The following is a 23,842-nucleotide window of genomic DNA, read 5'->3' as shown; positions in this document are numbered from 1 at the left end:
CAGATTGGGCAGCAGTGGTTCCTCTCCCACCAGAGGAGTTTATCGTGACTGATGCCCAACCATTGGAAAGTTCCCGGGGTCCGGGGGATGAGGCTGGGGACTTCCGGCAACTGTCTCAAGACCTTTCAGTGGGTGAGGAGGCCGATGACGATGAGACACAGTTGTCTATCGGTGAGGTAGTAGTAAGGGCAGTAAGTCCGAGGGAGGAGCACACAGAGGATTCAGAGGAAGAGCAGCAGGACAATGAGGTGACTGACCCCACCTGGTTTGCTACGCCTACTGAGGACAGGTCTTTAGAGGGGGAGGCAAGGGCAGCAGCAGGGCAGGTTGCAAGAGGCAGTGCGGTGTCCAGGGGTAGAGGCAGGGCCAGACCGAATAATCCACCAACTGTTTCCCAAAGCGCACCCTCGCGCCATGCCACCCTGCAGAGGCCGAGGTGCTCAAAGGTCTGGCAGTTTTTCACTGAGAGTGCAGACGACCGACGAACAGTGGTGTGCAACCTTTGTCGCGCCAAGATCAGCCGGGGAGCCACCACCACCAGCCTCACCACCACCAGCATGCGCAGACATATGATGGCCAAGCACCCCACAAGGTGGGACGAAGGCCGTTCACCGCCTCCGGTTTGCACCGCTGCCTCTCCCCCTGTGCCCCAACCTGCCACTGAGATCCAACCCCGCTCTGAGGACACAGGCACTACCGTCTCCTGGCCTGCACCCACACCCTCACCTCCGCTGTCCTCGGCCCCATCCACCAATGTCTGTCAGCGCAGCGTCCAGCCGTCGCTAGCGCAAGTGTTTGAGCGCAAGCGCAAGTACGCCACCACGCACCCGCACGCTCAAGCGTTAAACGTGCACGTAGCCAAATTTATCAGCCTTGAGATGCTGCTGTATAGGGTTGTGGAAACGGAGTCCTTCAAAAGTATGATGGCGGCGGCGGCCCCGCGCTACTCAGTTCCCAGTCGCCACTATTTTTCCCGATGTGCCGTCCCAGCCCTGCATGACCACGTCTCCCGCAACATTGTACGCGCCCTCACCAACGCGGTTACTGCCAAGGTCCACTTAACAACGAACACATGGACAAGCACAGGCGGGCAGGGCCACTATATCTCCCTGACGGCACATTGGGTGAATTTAGTGGAGGCTGGGACAGAGTCAGAGCCTGGGACCGCTCACGTCCTACCCACCCCCAGAATTGCGGGCCCCAGCTCGGTGGTGGTATCTGCGGCGGTGTATGCTTCCTCCACTAAAGCACCTTCCTCCTCCTCCTCCTCCTCCTCCAACGCAACCTCTGTCTCGCAATCAAGATGTGTCAGCAGCAGCAGCACGTCGCCAGCAGTCGGTGTCGCGCGGCGTGGCAGCACAGCGGTGGGCAAGCGTCAGCAGGCCGTGCTGAAACTACTCAGCTTAGGAGATAAGAGGCACACGGCCCACGAACTGCTGCAGGGTCTGACAGAGCAGACCGACCGCTGGCTTGCGCCACTGAGCCTCCAACCGTGCATGGTCGTGTGTGACAACGGCCGTAAACTGCTGGCGGCTCGGCAGCTCGGCAGCCTCACGCACGTGCCATGCCTGGCCCACGTCTTTAATTTGGTGGTTCAGCGCTTTCTGAAAAGCTACCCACGCTTGTCAGACCTGCTCGGAAAGGTGCGCCGGCTCTGCGCACATTTCCACAAGTCCCACACAAACGCTGCCACCCTGCGCACCCTGCAACATCGGTTTAATCTGCCAGTGCACCGACTGCTGTGCGACGTGCCCACACGGTGGAACTCTACGCTCCACATGTTGGCCAGGCTCTATGAGCAGCGTAGAGCTATAGTGGAGTACCAACTCCAACATGGGCGGCGCAGTGGGAGTCAGCCTCCTCAATTCTTTTCAGAAGAGTGGGCCTGGTTGGCAGACATCTGCCAGGTCCTTGGAAAGTTTGAGGAGTCTACCCAAGTGGTGAGCGGCGATGCTGCAATCATTAGCGTCACCATTCCTCTGCTATGCCTCTTCAGAAGTTCCCTGCAAAGCATAAAGGCAGACGCTTTGCACTCGGAAACAGAGCCGGGGGAAGACAGTATGTCGCTGGATAGTCAGAGCACCCTCCTGTCTATATCTCAGCGCGGTGAGGAGGAGGAGGAGGAGGAAGATGAGGAGGAAGGGGAAGAGACAGCTTGGCCCACTGCTGAGGGTACAAATGCTGCTGGCCTGCCATCCTTTCAGCGTGTATGGCCTGAGGAGGAGGAGGAGGAGCAGGATCCTGAAAGTGATCTTCCTAGTGAGGACAGCCATGTGTTGCGTACAGGTACCCTGGCACACATGGCTGACTTCATGTTAGGATGCCTTTCTCGTGACCCTCGCGTTACACGCATTCTGGCCACTACGGATTACTGGGTGTACACACTGCTTGATCCACGGTATAAGGAGAACCTTTCCACTCTCATACCCGAAGAGGAAAGGGGTTCGAGAGTGTTGCTATACCACAGGACCCTGGCGGACAAACTGATGGTAAAATTCCCATACGACAGTGCTAGTGGCCGAAGGCACAGTTCCGAAGGCCAGGTAGCAGGGGAGGCGCGGAGATCAGGCAGCATGTACAGCACAGGCAGGGCAACACTCTTTAAGGCCCTTGACAGCTTTATGGCTCCCCAGCAAGACTGTGTCACCGCTCCCCAGTCACGGCTGAGTCGGCGGGAGCACTGTAAAAGGATGGTGAGGGAGTACGTAGCCGATCGCACGACCGTCCTCCGTGACGCCTCTGCCCCCTACAACTACTGGGTGTCGAAGCTGGACACGTGGCCTGAACTCGCGCTGTATGCCCTGGAGGTGCTTGCTTGTCCTGCGGCTAGCGTCTTGTCAGAGAGGGTGTTTAGTGCGGCTGGGGGAATCATCACAGATAAGCGTACCCGCCTGTCAACCGACAGTGCCGACAGGCTAACACTCATCAAGATAAACAAAGCCTGGATTTCCCCAGACATCTCTTCTCCACCAGCGGACAGCAGCGAAACCTAAGCAATACGTAGGCTGCACCCGCGGATGGAAGCATCGTTCTCTATCCCCATCAAAAACGGGGACCTTTTTGCTTCATCAATCTGTGTATAATATTCCTCCTCCTGCTCCTCCTCCTGAAACCTCACATAATCACGCCGAACGGGCAATTTTTCTTAGGCCCACAAGGCCCACAAGGCTCAGTTGTAACTGCATGTGTCCACTTCTAAAGAACCGCAGTCTGACTGGGGCATGCAGACACCTTGACAAAATGAATAGTGTGTGGCACATAGGTTCCCCATTGCTATGCCCACGTGTGCAGCTCCAGATGGAGGTGGCACAGGATTGGATTTCTCATTGCTTCTGTACAGCATTGTGGACTACCGCCCCGCCCCTTTTAAAGAGGGTCGCTGCCTAGCCGTGCCAACCCTCTGCAGTGTGTGCCTGCGGTTCCTCTGGCAGACGCACTTATAAATAGACATGAGGGTGGCGTGGCATGAGGGCAGCTGAAGGCTGGGCAGGGACAGTTTGGTGTGCGCTGTGGACACTGGGTCGTGGGGGGGGGGGTTGGGCAGCATGTTACCCAGGAGAAGTGGCAGCGGAGTGTCATGCAGGCAGTGATTGTGCTTTGTTGGAGGTAGTGTGGTGCTTCGTTTCACAAACGAAAACCTTAGCGAGCATCGGCGATATACAAAAATGCTCGGGTCGCCCATTGACTTTAATGGGGTTCGTTACTCGAAACGAACCCTCGAGCATCGCGAAAAGTTCGTCTCGAGTAACGAGCACCCGAGCATTTTGGTGCTCGCTCATCTCTATTAGTAACATTGAAGAACATTTTAGGCTCTGTTCAGGTTCCCTCAGCTCTTTCTGTCTAAGGGTCCTGCCATCAATCCTGGAAAAATAGTGTAGCATGCTGCCCTATTTTTTCTGATAAGATGATAGAACTGCTGGACAGAACCAGATGGAGCCCATCATAGTTAATGGCACCACTGGGTTCCATCATTTTGCCAGACCCGTCAACCTTTTATTTTTGTTTTTCTCTTCAATAGAAGAAAAATGGAAATCTGGACAGAGCATTATATATAGTTGCTCAATGGGATCAACAGATAATCTTGCCATTGTGTTATTTCTAAAATATTAATAGTAACCACAGCATCATAGTTGACCTGACTAACAGATATTGAGGTCTATACAGTCTGTTTAATTAGAGCAATTAGAACATTTTGAAGGAAACGACAGAGATTGTTCTCTTTAATTTTCTAACATCTATAAATTTTCCTGTTATGCTGAATGTATGCATATCACCTAGCTGACCCAATGTATAGACTGACATTTTGGTATTTGTTGTTCCAGTTTGCATTGGCATACTTTCTTCTACTGTATGGAAGAGTGTTGTAGACTACACTGTTCCAAATAGAGACATCCAGTAAAGAAACAGCATTTTGTACAATGGGATTTCTTGGGTGACATATATAGGCCACTGTATGCCTATAAAGCAAAGTTTCTGTTGGAGGCATAAGTTTGGAAACACTGCCAAAATTTTCCTCCAGTGAAAGATTCTAATGTGAACAGAGCCTTGATCGTATCATCTGCACACTTGTACATAGTATAATAGTTAATGCCATGTGTGTCAGGATAATAAGTGTTTTATGTGTTTTGATAGTTTAGGCACAAATGAATGGTCTAAGTTTCAGAGCTCAATCATATATTCTTGTAATCAGAATTTACATTTTTAACCTACAGTATTTCGATACATACAAAGTATAATTTTAACATCACACTCCTGTTCAGATCACAACCTGCTTAAATTAGATATTAGGGATTAAAGGTGTTATATGACATAAGAAAAATGGTATATTCTTTTCCAGGAACAGCATTACTCCAATCTATGGGCTGTATTTGACATTGCAGCTCAGCTCCCTTCAGTTGACCAATAATCGTAACCAAAGACTTTGGCCAAGAGTGAGACTGCTTCTAGAAGAAAATAACTCCACTAACTTTGTAACCTACTTGAACTTCTATATCTTTAATGGACTCTGTCATCTCCCAGATAACGAGGTTTCCGCTCATGTGCATGAAGAATCATTTTCCATAGCATGCTATGGAGAGTTATTGCTGCAGAATCCGGAGGTGGACACCCGCTCCGGATTCCGCAGCAAAAATCCACCGGTGTGCATGAGGCCGAAGTTGGCAAAATCTGAAAATGTGATTTTTATACTTAAATCCACCCCCTTCCTCCCCCACATGTTCACCGGTTTTGTACCTGAACTAGTCCGCTTAATGCGCTCATATAATCTGCTATATGCAGGGATTGGTGGCTTTGTGGATGCATAACCAGGAATCGAGGAGAAGACGAGTATAAAAATCACAACTTTGGACTCAGCACCACTTCTCCTAGTTTATGGAGCCTTAGGAGCTGTCATAGTGTAGTTTTCTGCTTATATTACACTAAAGACAGCAGTGGCTAATTTTATATTCTCTGTAACATGTAGAATTGCTCCTGTTTCTGCTTTTAGAGGGTAGAATTCAGATAATGACATCACACTGTGTTTGACAGAGTCTTCTAGGTACTCCAATTTCCTCCCACCCTCCAAAAACACACTGATAGCTTGATTGGCTGCCTCTGAAAGTATCCCAAAGAATGGGGAACTGAAATTGTGAGCCCCTTTGTGGACAGGGACTGATAGGACTAATGGTAATCTCTGTACACCACTGCAGAATATGTTGGTTCTATATAAGGAACTAGAAATAAATACATATATATTGGAAAATTTCTATTTTTGTTATTTCCTATTGACATCAATGTGGTTCAATCTAAAGCATCAATGCAAATGCTTTTCTTTACTAAGTGATCATGTTACTCATGTATGTAGAAAGAGCTTACCTAGACTGTAATATGGAGATATTACATTACCTTTCACTCAAGCTGCATTTTCTAGCTAATGGTAAATCCCATACATCGCCCTTATGATCCTTATCATATATTTTTAATTAAAGGGCATATTGCTCTGCAGAACAACTGTAAATCTAAGATCAGCGACCTGGCTGGAGCTCATATTCCCCGTAGCTTTAGTGTACAGGTTTATTTCAGGTTCATCTACATTTGCTAAATGTTGATGTCTGTCGGTACCTCGGTTTGTGCCTCTGGCTTCTACACAAACAGCTCTACAAACTAAAAATGTTTTCTTGGCCTCTGAACACATCACACTATTCAGGCACATTAAAACAGAACCAATACAACAGCAATTCATTCTTTTCTTCTCAGTGGGAGCATTTCCTAAATCTTTTTGACATTTATCATTTTCTAAACCTCGGTCATAGTGCACATGGAAAAAGATCGAGACAGTATGCTTGAAGTCAGGAAAACAGTCTTGTTGAGCTAAAGGTGACGCACCTGTGAACCCAATTTTGAAAGGTTTCATGACTACAACAGAAGATGAGGAAATTCCTAAGATTTATACTCTCACAAAGTTATCACAGAGTTCTGGAAGTAAGAGCGGCTGTATCTATTATATACTGGACATATCATGACTTTAGCTCAAAACGTTTAATGGCTATTATAACGTGCAACTGGAACATAAAGTAATATATAGTATAGTAAACAACTTTATTTAAAGTTTTGCATCAAAACCAAGAAATGATAAAGTGAAATTATATATTGTATACAGTGACTTAGGTCAAAATACTAACTTCGGACCTGGTTAATAGTACAGCATGGTTAGTTACCAATTTTGGCACTTAGTACTGAAAGTCACAAAAGACAATTCGAGAGTGACAAATACAAGATATAACAGTTGTTCAAATTAAAGGGGACAAAAAAATAAGCCAAAAACAATAAATAACTAAATGGATTTCCATGTGTGACTGGCAGTTAACAATATCCTACTCCCATAATGACTTGCAAGAATCCAGGAAGTTAAAATACCATATGGAAAGTTGCTTGGTAAGGTCTTCACAGCGTGGAGCTGATCTAGATGTTTTTCTTCAAAAAATCGAGATACTGTTTTTTGATCCGGCAAAGCTGCAATTTTAAGGCCTCGGTCAGAAGAGCGTTTTTTCCGCGCACAAATAGGCATGTGAAAAGATCACCCCTTGCGTGTGGAAAACATTGCGTGACCGGGTGAGTTCCAGCTATTTGAAGTAGTCCATTGACACAATCGGAGGTGCATGGTTCGTGTTTTCCAGCTCAAATAGGAGTCTATGAAAAGCACACTCCAAAGATAGATCAGATCTAGAGATGAGCGAGCATGCTCGGATGAGTCAGTTACTCGAGCGAGCCTCGCTCTTCTCGAGTAACTGCATTCTTGTCCAAGCGTGCTAGGGGGGGCGGTTGGGGTGAGTGGGGGGCAGCAGGTGGAGAGAGATCTCTCTCACTCTCTCCCCCGCCGCCCCCCACCCCCCCAGCACGCTCGGACAAGAATGCAGTTACTCGAGAAGAGCGAGGCTCGCTCAAGTAACTGATTTATCCGAGCGTGCCCGGTCATCTCTAGTCAGATCCTATCTTTGTGCGCACCACGGACCCTAGATGCAAGTTGCACTAGCATGTCCTATCTTTGGCAGGTGCGAGTATTTTGCTTTGGTGAGCACTGCCAAAGAGCTATTGATGACCTCTACTGTAGATTTCATTTAAGAAATGGAAAACCCCTTTGTTTCTATCCATATTTGCATTTTCGGTTAAACAACAACAAAAAATAATAATTATGTTGACATCTTGACACATAATAAACTAGGGCTTTTTTTATTTTTCTTGTATTTAAAAACTCAATCTTCATACATCTTGTTCTTTCATTCAGTCAAATGTAACGGCGAGCTATCATACACAATATATTTATTTGCATATTTTGCAAAATAAAAAACAGATTTGACTCTTTGGTTCCTGAAACCACCAATTTCTGACATTAGATATGGAACAAAAACAGTAATCCTCCTAAAACATAAATGTCATATGGAATAATAGACAATCTCTTTGTGTAATAGAATATTTATTGTTGTTCTGGGTAAATACTTTTTTCAAGAACCATATTTTGTTTTCTAGTAGTAAAAGCAATTCTCAATGTGAGAAAATACAGTGGCTGATATTCAAATAACATGTATGATCTAGAACAACTAGCTTGGAATATATTACAAAATGTTTGCTGTCTGAATACACAATGTAAAAACTGCTATACTGTTGAATATTGCCATATTGCCAATTACTTACACAGAAGCAAAGCTAGAAAACTGATAATTGGGAGCATGAACATCTTTCTAATAGCACTGCTAAAGGCATGGTAAAACACTGCAGAAAGCTCTATTGGGACATTTCAACCCCCTAAGGACCAGGGTGTTTCAGTCCACCAGGACCTGACCCTTTTTAGGGATTTTACTAGAGTTGAGTGAACGTACTCTGCCGAGCTTGATGCTCGTTCGAGTATTAGCATACTCGATGGTGCCTGCTACTCGAGCGAGAATCACACCGTGTTCAACCACGCCCTAGTTTTGGCCCCTCCCCACTGTGACGTGTCAGATTTGACCCCTCCCCGCTGCGACGCTGTGCATGTCAATGGTGGTTTGTGGCTGGCTTGGGGGAGAGAGAGAGAACTAAAAAAAAAGCTCGGCAACCGGCGGATGCCATACAAAAATGCTTGAAGTCAATGGGGTTCGTTACTCGAATAGAGCTCTCGAATTTTACGAAAAGCTCGACTCGAATAACGAGGACCTGAGCATTTGGGTACTCGCTCATCTCTAGACTTTACCCATGTGGTGGTTTTACTTCCCTATTTTTTTTTCTTCAGCTACCAAAATTATTTTTGTAGCATTTTTTTCATGACATATAGGGCTATGTTTTATTGTATTTTTTTCACAGAAATTTTTTTCTGCTTTTTAGTTTTATTAGGGGAAAAAAGCTAAAAAATTTTTTTTTTTATTTATAGTTGCTTATTTTTAAAATTGGTATATTTACACTAAAATAAAGTACAGGAATGGGTCCCTCATTCTGTTTCAGACAGATATAATTTGTATAGTCTTGAATTACAGGGCTCATATGGTGACCGTTGAGGTTGGCGCAGGCGGGACTTCGATTTCTTTATATATATATGCATATATATATATTTTTTTATTTTTATTTTATTCTGTAATTTTCTTTCCCTTATCTTTGTAAGTATTTTTTTTGTAAAATCTACGACCCCCATTACGTCATATAAGACTTATGGGGGAAATTAACATTTCTTTTTTTTTATATTTCACACTTTTCCACTGTAATTGGGGATTTCATAGGATCCCCAGTTACAGGGTTATATATCCCTCTAGTGTAACAGTAGTCACTTACAGAGCTGATCTGGGTTTGCCAGGACCTGGCAGCTCTGCCCTAGCAGGAAACACCCAGCAGTCATGTGTTCCCCACTTTTGCTATTCACTACATAGCCCTCACTGTGTGATGTATAGCCTGCAAGAGGGAAGCAGAAATGGTTAAAAACCACTTCTGTCTTCTCCTACGGGCCCTCAGCCTGAGGACCTGAGATGCAGCTGCTACATCTCAGGAGCTTTTAATCCCACATAATATTTTTTACTACCGGCTGTATTAAAGCCCAGGACCAAGAACAGTAAATTTACAGTGCTTGGTCCTTAATGGGTTAAAGAAACAAAGTTTGGTTTCTTAATTGGGAACCCCCTTACAAATCAGTGTAAGTACAGTTTTTTATTTCAACCACCAATGTCCAGTAAAGTCAATGAACATCCATTAACTTCAATATGCACTGTATGATGCTTCATTTTTCCTTTAGTGGGCCACAGGGAACAATTGATTATGAAGGGTATCTGCAGTGATACTCTATGCAGTTTGTGTTCTACTCTTAACTAAAGCACACAATATAATTCAGTACATTGTTACATGGCAAAAATATGCAGTATCAAGAAAGCGAATACACTGTAAAAAATTATTCTCACAATTACACAAAGTTTGCAAACTATTGCCTATTAGACAACTACTGAGTTCCCGTTGATGGTCATGCCCAGAACACGGAGCAGAGTACGTTGAGACTTGTAGTGCGCATTACATTACTATTGCTCTATAAAAAGGCACTATGCAGCCAATTTCCCAGAGTTCTAGATAGATAAGTCATATGAGTTAGCTAAAGTATAATATAGGGAAACAGTGCTTCACTTCATAAAGCTACAACATCAAAGCAACATTTGTGAAAAATGGAATAATTACACTTGTAACAATTACAGTTAAAGTCCATGGAAACCTTTGTGTATCAATACACATATATATTTGCACATAAATTATCACAATATATATGTATGGCGGCCGGCCCGGATACATACTGCTTCACAATGGAAGTTAATTTACAGTGAGGTACACAGAGTCTCAAATATGATGGTATGTGAGACAATTCATGCTACTACGTAAGATGCGATGGAAGCCTTTCTACTGGGTCTGCTATTTAAAGTCCCCTGGTTTATGACACCTTATCGCAACTTAACCCTTTCCAATCCACTGTCTGACGTCTTCCTATATTCTGATTGAAGCTTGTACAGTTCTACTGCTAGAATACATTCAACAGGGTATTCTTACCATCTATAGCCAGCCTCTCCACTGTGAGAGCCTCTCCAGTGCACACACACTGACTTTGGCCAGCAGATGGCACCGTTGTACAACAGCAAAAAGAGAAAGCCTTTTAGGAAACCCTGAATCAAAAATCGGATTGGAAAGGGTTAATGCTATCATCATAAATAAAGTCCACTCCACGTTGAAATAATATCTTTGTTCACTTATGTCCCAAATGTAACCCACTTTCATAAAAGTCATTTCTATCTCCCCATATCATGCACCATAGCCTTTTTCTGTTTGAAATATTATAAAAAGGCTATTTTTGCAGTTTTCATGAACCTTTGCTATGCTTTTTCTTTAATAATGGACTTAGATCTGGATTTGGAATTGTATTTCTAAGTTTACTCCCCCTATGTGGGGATCCCAGGTGTTGAAATGTGATTTTTTTTTTTGTATATGAAATATTTTAATAACGTATTATGCACTAAAATATTCGATGCATGATGCTTGTAGTCACCACTAGGGGGAGCTGGGAAGCTTATTGCATACATACTGAACTAAATCTAATAAAACAGTGTGCATCTCCCTCTAGTGGTGACTCTAGGCAGTCAATATGTTATCTTTTAAATCTATGTCTATATTTTGAACTTCAAGCTCTGCATCAGAAAAATGGAACTGCTGCTGCTACAAAGACCTATTAGAAAATGAATCAACACATAATTTTCAACTTAACAATGACAATGATAAAAGGTAGCCATCCACTTTAAGGACAAGTCTTTCTAACCTGCTACATATAGATAGTGACAATTATAATGAATACAAGAAAAAAAAAACATGAATGGAGTTATACATATACAGATGTGGATGTGAATTTATCATTCAACTGTATCCATTAACTTAGCTCTGCTACATCGGCATGTCATCATTTCTGTGACAAATTAAATGCGAAAAAGTTAGTTGTCAAATTAAAAAAAAAATCCAAAGGGAAATCATTGACAAGTGAAGGATGTCAGTGCTAGGTGACAGGTACATAGTATCACTTCCCTCGAGCTGGAAACATAATATAACCATATGTTCTTATTATGTGTGCAGAAACGGGGGGTGGGGTGGCATATTGATTGGCAGAGAATATGCATAAAGTGAATACTATGATTATAGAATAAGCTAATGTGTGTTCGTAGATGGTAATAATTTAATACAAAAGTGCAGTGGAATAAATAAAATAGCAGCTCAGTCGTCATTAACGAAAATTAAAACATTAAACACTACAGAAGCAGTGATTGGTCCTCAAAATCTCATACTACTTTATGTTAAGGCACCATGGAAACAACTTGTAGAACTGCACATGACGTCTTCCAGCATATGCTTTGTTCAGGAAACATTCTTTTCAGCTGGCACAACTTCCAGTAATATCTGCAGCAGCATGGTGACCCTATCTGTAAAAGAGGACAATAATACCAGTAAGTAGAGGATACTGAAGGAGGAGTTTCTCTATGGATTAATCCATCAGTATTCATCATCTGGTGCAGCTTTTACCTGTCATAACAAAATATACATAATGCATTTTTATTTTACATGGCATCTCTCTGTGACATTCACCATCCCCAGCATGCTTTATCCCAATAACATGGAAGGTCAAATCAATGGTCTCACTGCAAATGACTACAAATGAAATAGAAAAATCAAAGATTGATGCTAAGAGGAGTTTCCGAAAAATATATTAGACTTAAAGCCCTAGATATTAGATTAGAACATTAGCATAATGATAAATGCCTAGAAAGAAAAAAAGATGCATAGAGTTTGCTAAAAGCCATGGATAAACTGGAATAATAATGATGGTTTTGCATAAAAGTAAAGGACTTTTTTAAGAAAGTCAATGACACGTGTGGAATGAAAAAGGAAGAAAAAAAGGAAATAATCATCACTATGTAAGCCCCAATGCACACGGGCGTATTTGCATTGCATTGCATTGCGCTTGCCTCTGGATTCCGCAGCAAATACCGCCCAAGGACATGCTACAGAGAATCGCTTTTTCCTGTCCACGAGTGGAAATCAATTCCGATTTTCTGCTTGCGGAGGGAAAATCGCAGCATGTCTTATTTTGGCGCGGATGGCTTCCATTGAAGACAATGAAAGCTGTCTGATCCGCGGCCCATCCGCAGCTGTCACTGCCGACAGGCTGTGGAATCGTGTCATCGCTAGTGGCATCATCTGTACTGCGCATGTGCGCCAGCCAGTACATCCACATTACAGATAAGGAACACTGTGGACAGGTACGCAGGGGTCACTGGCCCGGCACCGGGTCAGATTCCGCTGCAGAATCCCGCATGCGGAATCCGACCTGGCCGTGTGTATTTGACCTATACTGGTATACAACCTGTATCTGACAACTAGAGATGAGCGAGCACCAAAATGCTCGGGTGCTCGTTACTCGAGACGAACTTTTCGCGATGCTCGAGGGTTCGTTTCGAGTAACGAACCCCATTGAAGTCAATGGGCGACTCGAGCATTTTTGTATATCGCCGATGCTCGCTAAGGTTTTCATTTGTGAAAATCTGGGCAATTCAAGAAAGTGATGGGAACGACACAGCAACGGATAGGGCAGGCGAGGGGCTACATGTTGGGCTGCATATCAAGTTCCCAGGTCCCACTATTAAGCCACAATATCGGCAAGAGTGCCCCCCCCCTCCCAACAATTTTTACTTCTGAAAAACCCTCATTAGCAATGCATACCTTAGCTAAGCACCACACTACCTCCAACAAAGCACAATCACTGCCTGCATGACACTCCGCTGCCACTTCTCCTGGGTTACATGCTTATAGCCGGTTCCACTGAAAGCAATGGGCTGCCGGCATGTGCGGGATGAATTGTCGGGAAGGGCTTTTATATTTAAGCCCTTCCCGACAATTCATCCCGCGCACGCCGGCAGCCCATTGCTTTCAGTGGAACCTGCTGTATTGCCGGCTCCATTGAATTTAATGGGCAAACATCGTTCTTCTCTGCCACAGCTGTTACAGCTGTGGCAGAGAAAAATGATTTGTCTTCTATATGTTCTCAATGGGGTCAGCGCTGCTGCCGCCGGCCCCATTGAGCGCATATAGAGAAGAGAACAGGAATCGCAGATAGGTGTGATCTGTGATTTCTGACTATGGCCTAAGAAGGACCGTTGGGGTTCTTCAAGCCTAAAATAACTCCTAACGCTCTCCCTATAGCAGCTCCGGCATCAGCAGCACTGTCCCTGATCTCTGTCAGAACGCATCTGTGGCGAGCCGCAGGCGGGCAGATTTTAATATTCGGGTGACACCTGATCTTGCCAGCCACTCACTGCAGGGGGGTGGTATAGGGCTTGAACATCACAGGAGGAAGTTGTAATGCCTTCCCTGTCTTTCTATTGGCCAGAAAAGCGCGCTAACGTCTCAGAGATGAAAGTGAAAGTAACTCGAACATTGCGTGGTGCTCGCCTCGAGTAACGAGCATCTCGAACACCCTAATACTCGAACGAGTATCAAGCTCGGACGAGTACGTTCGCTCATCTCTACTGACAACATTCTATCATATAGTATAAAATGTTTCCTACACTATATAATACTGACTGGTCATAGAAAATGGCTTCAAGAAAAGGTATTACAGTAAGAAGAAGCAAATGTATCAAATATCAATATTAGAAATGAGTAATAAATCTCTATCTGTCAACAGTTTGTCAAAGACAGGATTTCTGATGGCCATATAGAATAGAGGATCCCGTGACAAATCCTAGGATGACCTAACCATGGTGCTTCCCGCTGTTCTCTAGTCCTGCGTCTTCATTGTAAGAGATATTAAAAGACTGCTGGAAATTCCTACAAATAGACACTTAGTATGCTTTTTTAAAATCACTTTGTACTCAACTTCAAACAGTTTCTAGTCTTCGAATCTTATCTGTTTGACAAATTCATCTGACATGAAGATCATTGATGTATGTGACCTGCACTCCTGCTAGCCCCCAGGACTGCAGCTATAAGATCAGTAGAACTCCAGATATAGCATAGACTTTATAGTGCGATACAGTACTCCATCTTGAACCACGACTCTCATAACCTGTCAATCAGTCAATGCCGACACACTCTATTACCATAATGCTGTATTTACACAGATGAGCGCAATATCAGTCCGAGGAAGTCGGACCAATATCACGCTTGTATTCCTGCGAGTGGGATGTGTTTAGCTGGAAAAATGCATCACATGACATATCTACACATGTGATATTCACACGTGTGAAAATCATGTTATTTCTATAGGAAGCATATTAATTGCATCGCACTCGCATAAAACTTACATCTCCTTGCGAGTGCAACTTTTTTTTAATGTCCATAGGTAATAAAGGGGGATGTCACCCAAATATTGGAGCATGCTATGACCTCTCTATCTCGCAGCATTGAATTGAGTTCTATTTTTGTTCGGGTTTTGAGCATCTCCCAATGCTATAAATAGCCCATGTAAATATGCCCTAAGAGTGCGGACTACCTGTGCAGATCATCCAATGTTGTAACAATATCTAATAATGGTTTATGGCCACTGGGACTCCTCTTATACAGCTAATTATGTCTTATAAAAATGGTTTTAGGACATTTCGACCAATTTCTTTTGTCCTATCCATATTTCGTCCAATTGCTTTCCTCGTCCAGTAAGACATTTGACATTTCACCATTGATACTTTCTGCCATACTTAAGAAAAGAGACGTGTGTTCTCCTCTCGAACATATAGTTTATATGAAATCACTGTTCGAAGGACGACGTCGCCACCTCTTGACCTAATACTGTAGTAAAAAAGTTGTAATTTCACAAATTTTTAACTGATCACAGGTCCTGTAGTAGCAGGGAGAAGACATCAGGGTCTGCGGTTTGCAGTCCCAGGCATGAGTGCGCTATTATCAGCGATTAAGGGAGATGGAATAAATCCTCCACAGTGCCACCTATTGAAAGGCAGCATTCCTTCGAGTCAAAGTGGGACTTTTTATACAAGTCTTCTTACAATGACTGGGAATCAAAAGCAAAGCCAGACTCCATGTACATACAGCTGTTTCCGGGTTATTGCCCATCATCAGTGTACAGTAGGAGTCTGGCTTTTGCTAGTGAGAGGCCTGGGACAGGGGTCAGAAACGCTCTTTTCTCCTTAGGGAGAGCAACTATATACTATAAACTAAGTGAGGAGACTCAAATGGCCACGCACGCTCCTCTGGGTAATATGCAATTTGAGTCTCCTCACTTAGTTTATAGTATATAGTTGCTCTCCCTAAGGAGAAAACAGCGTTTCTGACCCCTGTCCCAGGCCTCTCACTAGCAAAAGCCAGACTCCTACTGTACACTGATGATGGGCAATAACCCGGAAACAGCTGTATGTACATGGAGTCTGGCTTTGCTTTTGATTCCCAGTCATTGTAAGAAGACTTGTATAAAAAGTCCCACTTTGACTCGAAGGAATGCTGCCTTTCAATAGGTGGCACTGTGGAGGATTTATTCCATCTCCCTTATTTGCATATTACCCAGAGGAGCGTGCGTGGCCATTTGAGTCTCCTCACTTAGTTTATAGTATATAGTTGCTCTCCCTAAGGAGAAAAGAGCGTTTCTGACCCCTGTCCCAGGCCTCTCACTAGCAAAAGCCAGACTCCTACTGTACACTGATGATGGGCAATAACCCGGAAACAGCTGTATGTACATGGAGTCTGGCTTTGCTTTTGATTCCCAGTCATTGTAAGAAGACTTGTATAAAAAGTCCCACTTTGACTCGAAGGAATGCTGCCTTTCAATAGGTGGCACTGTGGAGGATTTATTCCATCTCCCTTATTTGCATATTACCCAGAGGAGCGTGCGTGGCCATTTGAGTCTCCTCACTTAGTTTATAGTATATAGTTGCTCTCCCTAAGGAGAAAAGAGCGTTTCTGACCCCTGTCCCAGGCCTCTCACTAGCAAAAGCCAGACTCCTACTGTACACTGATGATGGGCAATAACCCGGAAACAGCTGTATGTACATGGAGTCTGGCTTTGCTTTTGATTCCCAGTCATTGTAAGAAGACTTGTATAAAAAGTCCCACTTTGACTCGAAGGAATGCTGCCTTTCAATAGGTGGCACTGTGGAGGATTTATTCCATCTCCCTTATTTGCATATTACCCAGAGGAGCGTGCGTGGCCATTTGAGTCTCCTCACTTAGTTTATAGTATAGAGTTGCTCTCCCTAAGGAGAAAACAGCGTTTCTGACCCCTGTCCCAGGCCTCTCACTAGCAAAAGCCAGACTCCTACTGTACACTGATGATGGGCAATAACCCGGAAACAGCTGTATGTACATGGAGTCTGGCTTTGCTTTTGATTCCCAGTCATTGTAAGAAGACTTGTATAAAAAGTCCCACTTTGACTCGAAGGAATGCTGCCTTTCAATAGGTGGCACTATGGAGGATTTATTCCATCTCCCTTATTTGCATATTACCCAGAGGAGCGTGCGTGGCCATTTGAGTCTCCTCACTTTATTATCAGCGATAACGTGCAAAGTGTAAAAGAGTGATGTATAGGACAAATTGAGATTGGACGAATTGTCCAACCGGGTGAGTTTTTCTTTGGACAAACTTATCAAAGGGCAGGAAGATCTTGGACGTAATGTCTACCTGGATGAGGTTTTCCTTGGACAAACTTATGAAAGGACAAGAAATCTTGGACCAACTGCCCTCAAACCTATAAAGCTATATTGTACAGAACCCTCAGAACTCCATTATTCCTCTGCAAATATAGTCATTAATTTTATTCTAGAATAGATGAATAGACTTTTTTCTTTACAAACTAAATATTTATTTGCCTAGAAGTAGTTGTGAATGCCATTTTGAGCCAGAGCTTGAATCAGGTTATGAATAACGATGAATATGAAGAAAAAAGAGGATAAGATAGAATGGGAAATGTGACCAGGTGCTATGTGTAAAATAGAAACGCTGCTGAGCTCTGGGGACCTTGAGGTGTTTTTCATCAGTAGGGCACTGGAGACTTAGACCAATGGAGCTGTATGTTTGTGTGCAAATACAGATCAGAACAGTGGTTGAAAGGGTTGTACCACGAAAATAGGTTATTTCCTGCTCACAGGATAAGGGATCAGTATCTGATATATGGGGTCTGACCACTGAATTACCCACCAATCAGAAGATTGAGGGTTCCAAATGTCCTTTAATGAATAGAACAGTGGCATTCCATTCATTTTAGTAGGACTGGCAAAAATAGTGGAGTTCAAGCATTCAGCTATCTCTGGCAGTTGCACTGAAATGAATGAAGCTTTGCTGTACATACGTGACTTTTGGAAACACAGTTTGTGGTATCAATAGGGGACCCCAGCATTCAAACCCCCATCAATCAGATAGTTTTTCCCTTTAATGTAAATATGGGATGCCTTTTGGTGGGACAAGCCCTTTAACCCATGCACCTGTCTATAACACTGCAGTCATTATGCATTGTGTAAAACTTTATTGTGCTTTATAATAAAATATTTTAAGTAAAAAATAACATCGGCTGAGATTCCTAAGCCCCCCCCCCCTTTGTAATATTTAGCGATAGAAGCAATTGAGAACTTCAAATTGTATATGGAAAGGTATGGGAGATATTAGGGTGTCTGGGGAGAAAGGGAATTTTATGGCTAGATTAAATATGATTAAAAACTAAAGTCGACCAAGCCCACTTTCTGGCTCAACCCAATCCATATGAGAACGATATAAATTATAGGGATATAGAGAGCTGGGTCTCTCATCTGATTGGTCCCGCTGAGCCAATCAGAGGCAACAGTCACACACCCATTCATAAATTCATGAATGGGTGTGTGAGTGGAATCTGTCTCTGATTGGTCAGGCTGTGACCAATTAGAGGCAGCTCATTCAGCAGGCGAGGATTTTAAATCCCCGGCTGCTGAATACTACTCACAGCTGTTCAGAGCAGTTCAGGAGGACTGCCGATGGCCGCGCTGAACTCCGTCTGCCGTGACCAGGTGAGTATATATATATATATATTTTTTTTTTACACATTTCTGGATGAATTGCAGGGAAGGGCTTATATATTTAAGCCCTTCCCGACAATTCATCCCGCGCTCGCCGGCAGCCCATTGCTTTCAATGGAGCCGGCTGTATTGCCGGCGCCATTGAATTCAATGGTCAGTGCTCGTTTAATCGAGACGAGTACCGCGTGGTGCTCGTCTCGAGTAACGAGCATCTCGAGCACCCTAATACTCGAACGAGCATCAAGCTCGGACGAGTATGCTCGCTCATCTCTAGTCCTAAGCTCTCGCTCACGACCTGAAGGTTACAAGTTCAATCCCTTCTTGGTTCAGCCTTCCATTCTTCCGAGGTTGGTAAAATGAATACCCAGCTTGGTGGAAGGTGATAAATAAAATTACCTGAAAGCGCTGTGGAATAAATTGGCGCTATACCAATAACAAGATTTATATTTATTTTATTTAACCCTTTGCAATCCAATTTTGGATTCAGGGTTTCCTAGGGTTTTGTCTCTTTCTGCCATTATACAATGGCGCCATCTGCTGGCTAGAGCCAGTACTGCAGTGTGGGACATGCCTGAGAGGCCCCGAGACAACAGAGCGGCCAGTAATATACAGTAAGAATACCCTGCCGGATTGTCTTCCAACATCGGAGCTGTACAGCCTTCAATCAGAATGTCTTCAGACGTCAGACAGTGGATTGGAAAGGGTTAATATATCAAATTCCTGCTCTGAAAAACTATAGGATTGCACATGACAATGAAAAGTATTAACAGGCTAAAGATGCTTTTACAAGGCTGATTCCTGAACATTCCTATGAACGCTTCGTCGCCTGACAATCGGTCCATGTAAAAGGACAATCAATTAGCTGATGCATGAGCAAACGCTAGTTTGTAGGCTAATTGTGTTGCTTAGGGGAGCATGAAAGTGCTTGTTGGTCAGATGCACATCTCTCCGTGTAAATGGGAAGATGTGTAGCTGATCAATGGTAGCTGTATGGCAAAAAAATGATCATGTTAATAATCACTCATGCCCGTAGAGCAGATAATCTGCCCATGGACACGGAGAAAATGAGAGCTGACCAACATGCTCATTGTCGGCCAATGGTTACCATTACCATTACCGTAAAACAACACTAAAAGATTTCATGCTATTGCTAAAAGAAGAGTTGGGATTGAATTGGAGCTGTAGTTTTTAGAGACAGACCTGAATTATCTCGAAGTAGCTTGATAAATGAAGGCGTGTGGTTAAATAGATATCTATATATAAGTACAATATAAGATATATCTCATCAAAATATTCCTTCTACTTGTGCGATCATTTAGAATTTCCTTATTCTAAAGTGTAAAACAATATTTATAAAACAGACAATGCCTCCCACTCATCAGCATGACACCACTCAGTCATTAAAGAAGAAAACTATCAAACGCAAGCGAGTAATTGTATTTTGCTCATTTAAGGGTAAACGTGAATATTTCCTATGTGAAGATTTACTATATTCCGTTATAGCTATGCGCTTCAAATCCAGATATACAACTTATGGAGGCTACTTAATACTAAGAGAAGTAACTAGCAATATCTCTTAGCATATAGGGGAAGGAATGTATTCATTTCTACTAAATACAATAAATAGAATATAGTAGTTTTTATACAGGCTTTTAGTGTAAATTATTAATGAATTCCTAACACAGTGAATGAAAGACGCGCACAAAACTATGTGTTTATTAGACTACTAATTTCGCAGGCTGAGAGTGATGTAAATGAAGCCATCAAATGATCTGTACGCAATACAGTAGACTATACCAATGAATCTGGGCCACACTGCTGTCTATGGAAAGAAAGACAGTGCATTGAATCAATTAGGATGGCACATTTATCACAGTTCTGTTTGGTTCAATTAGTTTGCAAAGGACAGCAGGAATGCCAGAATACTGCAATAGACTGAATGTATTGTCCTCCAGACCTTAAGAGTATCAACTTAAGTGAACTCGACACTGCAGTAAAGAGCATTTTTCATTCATTGCTTCAGAGGAAAACTATAATGCGCTATAGATACTGTTTTCCTAAGAACATACTTTATTACTTTGGAGGAGATGGTAAACTGTACTTAAGTACTTGAAATTTATTGAAAAATAAACCCTCAACAGCAGCTGCATTGCAAACATGTTCCAGAGGATAATAACATTTTTCAGGAAGTTGTAGTGTCATAAAATACAGTAATCTAATGTGATATTGATCACAACAGCTTTTAAAAATGTGTAGTTGCTGCTTGAATTGAAACATATTGGAAGTGCAAAGCAAGGGAACAAAACAAAGGAACACAAAGAAAGACAATAATCTGACAAGCGCATTCATTAACTAAGTGCCACCATTTACGTATTCATCCGTTGCCACGCTAACATACATTATATACGTAAATCGTGATCTTTCATACAATAACCAAGGCCGAAGAAAATCACTTCCAACTGTAAATAAGATCCCTGAAGAAAGTCACTATCTGAAAACTACATTCAAAGCGAAAGGAAGTCACTGCCTACCTGCACACAAAAACTAAGCATAGGGCTCATCAGGCCCGGGCATCACTCCAGCACTTTTTGTTGGCTGGCAGGATGCTATTAAAAAGAGAAATGCTGCATATTGCCGCTTTCGACTACATCCATGTCCTCAGAGCACAAATGCTATGTACAGCAGGAAGCCATTGACTTTCTGTTCACCATTCACTCTCACAGGCCATAGGTTACTTAAGACTGCAGCCTAAGGGCCCTTTTACATGGAGCGACTATCTTTCAAAAAAAAGTTGAGTCGTACAAACTTGAACTATATTATTCAGTGTGAAGATGGCCAACAGTTGAACAACAAATGAGAATTCATTTGATGTTTATTTAATGAAGCATAAAAATAAGTTTGCTCATTTGTTTGTAAACAGCAATCGTTTAGTCGTTCACATTCACCAGTGCGGTCAATGTGAAGGACTAAACAAATGAATATTTAATTTAATCTTTAATGATTAGAGATGAGCGAACGTACTCGTTAAGGGTGATTTCGCAATCGAGCATCGCTATTTTCGAGTACCTGGCTACTCGGGTGAAAAGATTAGGGGGGGCACCGGGGGCGGGGGGCAGCGTGGTGGAGCGGGGGGTATCAGCTCTCCCCCCCCCCCCCCACTCCCCTCTGCAACCCCCCGCTTACCCCCGGCGTCCCCCGAATCTTTTCACCCGAGTAGTTAGGTACTCGAAAATAGTGATGCTCGATTGCGAAATCGCCATTAATGAGAACGTTCGCTCATCTCTATTAATGATAAAGATTTATTTGCCTGTATAAACTGTCTGAACGGGCAAACTCTGTCATGATTCAATTGTGCAAACGATTTATCATAAAAGGAGCCAAGGAGGCGCTGTGTTCACCTGCATCATGTCGTTGACAGATCTGACCACAGGTCAGAAGATAGACTTGTAGCCTGAACTACTACCAACACCTGCCATATAAGGAAGCCGGCAGTGTAATAAGATGCTGGCCCGGAGAGTTAGGCAACACCTATGGAGAAGAATGTGGTCCTTACTCCATAGTATTGATTCTTATTAATCCTTCTTCTTCCGTTCTTCTTATGCTGGTCTCACACGACCAGATTTGCATTGTGGAATTTGTGATCGTCACCCACGCAGACGATCTGCAGTATTCCACATGCATTGAGAAAGTAGAACATTCACTATGTCCACTCACATGAGCGGACAGCAATAGTGATTTCCACTCACAGAAATTAAAGCGCAGCATGTTCTATTTTCTTGCAGATTCCGCAGCTATTGAATGACAGCTGAGAGCTGCCTCTGATTGGTCCCTGCGCTCAGCCAATCAGAGGCAGCATTCACTCACCCATTCATGAATTCATGAATGGGTGAGTGAGAGCTGCTTCTGATTGGTGAGGGCTGTGACCAATCAGAGGCAGCCCATTCAGCAGGCGGGGATTTTAAATCCCCGTCTGCTGAATACTACACAGAGCAGTGCAGGAGAACTGCCGGCCGGACGCGGCTGAACTCCGGCTGCTGGAAAAAGGTGAGTATACTTTTTTTTTTTTTACACATTTGCAGGATGCTTTTCAGGGAAGGGCTTACATTTTAAGCCCTTCCCCGAAAATTCATCCAGCACTTTCCGGCAGCCCATTGCTTTCAATGGAGCCGGCTGTATTGCCGGCTCCATTGAATTCAATGGGCGAACATCGTTCTTCTCTGCCACAGCTGTTACAGCTGTGGCAGAGGAGAACGATCTTCAGTATATGTTCTCAATGGGGTCGGCGCTGCTGGCCCCATTGAGCGCATATATAGAACACAACGATTCGCAGAACGCAGATAGGCGTGTTCTGCGAATCGTTGTGTTCTATAATTTATCGCACATCCACAAAAAAAGCGGACATTTGACCGATCCTATTGGGATGCATTGGGTCTATAGATCTGCAGATCGCAAGCGCGTCTGCAGATCGGACCAAAAATGCCAGTGTGACTGAGCCCTCAGGATATGGGTGCAGCTAAATACTGTACTATGTCAGAGCAGGAGTCCATCAGCTTCTTGCCCCACCATTTGTATTTGTAGGCCATAGGCTGCTTTATGTCACAGACCTACGAGACGGTGGAATCTCAGAGCAATCCAACGCAATGCAATGACATTATCAAGCCATTCTGTGATGTGTCACTCACAGTGGAAGTTACAGGCCAGAAGAAACCTTAATCATGGGAACGGGTGGGTATTATTTTTGGCAGGCACTTTTTCTGTGTTGGGGAGTTCTTAGGGGACACTATTATTATTTGTAGACCGTGGGAATAATGGGACAGTTTTACTGTACTGGAGCTTTCTGAGGTTGCACTATTGATATAGGTGGCCTAGCAAAGCAATTGTATGGTGCTGGGGATTACGTAGGCACACTATTCCACTTTGAGTGTATTATTACTATGTGGAAGGCACTAAGGGGACACTTTCACTTAGGAAATGTATCCATTTAGTGCCTCCTACTTAGTGCAAGTGTCTTCTTAGTGCCTTCTACTAAGTGGACGCCACTGAAGGGGCACTATTACAGTGTAAGAGGGGAGCGTTCTGGGGTTGTGAAAATCTATAAGTAAATGTTCTGTTACTTAAATGTGTAATATGACTTTAAGAATGTCAGCAGGTGTGCAGGACTGGAGAATCAGTAGGGGATGCCGGGAGTGGACAGAGTAGGTCTGATAGTGAAAGTGTAAGGACGCAGTCTTGGGTTCTTCTTGCATGGCCTGTCCCCTGTGGGCTACCAGAGCCATCTGGCCTATGAGCGAATGCTGATTGCATTCTCTGGAGTGGCTCCATCGCAAAGAGTCTCAGATGG

At 43.5% G+C, this 23,842-nt stretch overlaps 1 protein-coding gene across 1 annotated transcript in view; it reads right to left on the bottom strand.

Annotated features, from left to right (window-relative positions):
• Positions 1-7,691: 7,691 nt before the first annotated feature.
• The window catches only part of SLC7A11 (solute carrier family 7 member 11), a 220,235-nt gene continuing 204,084 nt past the window's right edge, over positions 7,692-23,842 (bottom strand). Inside the window, exon 12 of the mRNA XM_066573742.1 lies at positions 7,692-11,936. Within this exon, the coding sequence (XP_066429839.1) occupies positions 11,872-11,936 (65 nt within the window). The 3' untranslated portion in view covers positions 7,692-11,871. The remainder of the gene's footprint in view (positions 11,937-23,842) is intronic.

This window comes from Eleutherodactylus coqui, chromosome 7, assembly GCF_035609145.1.
Source record: "Eleutherodactylus coqui strain aEleCoq1 chromosome 7, aEleCoq1.hap1, whole genome shotgun sequence".
Lineage (NCBI taxonomy): Eukaryota > Metazoa > Chordata > Amphibia > Anura > Eleutherodactylidae > Eleutherodactylus > Eleutherodactylus coqui.
The sequence above is the reverse complement of the archived record's forward strand: the minus strand, read 5'-3'. Positions and strand labels throughout refer to the sequence as shown.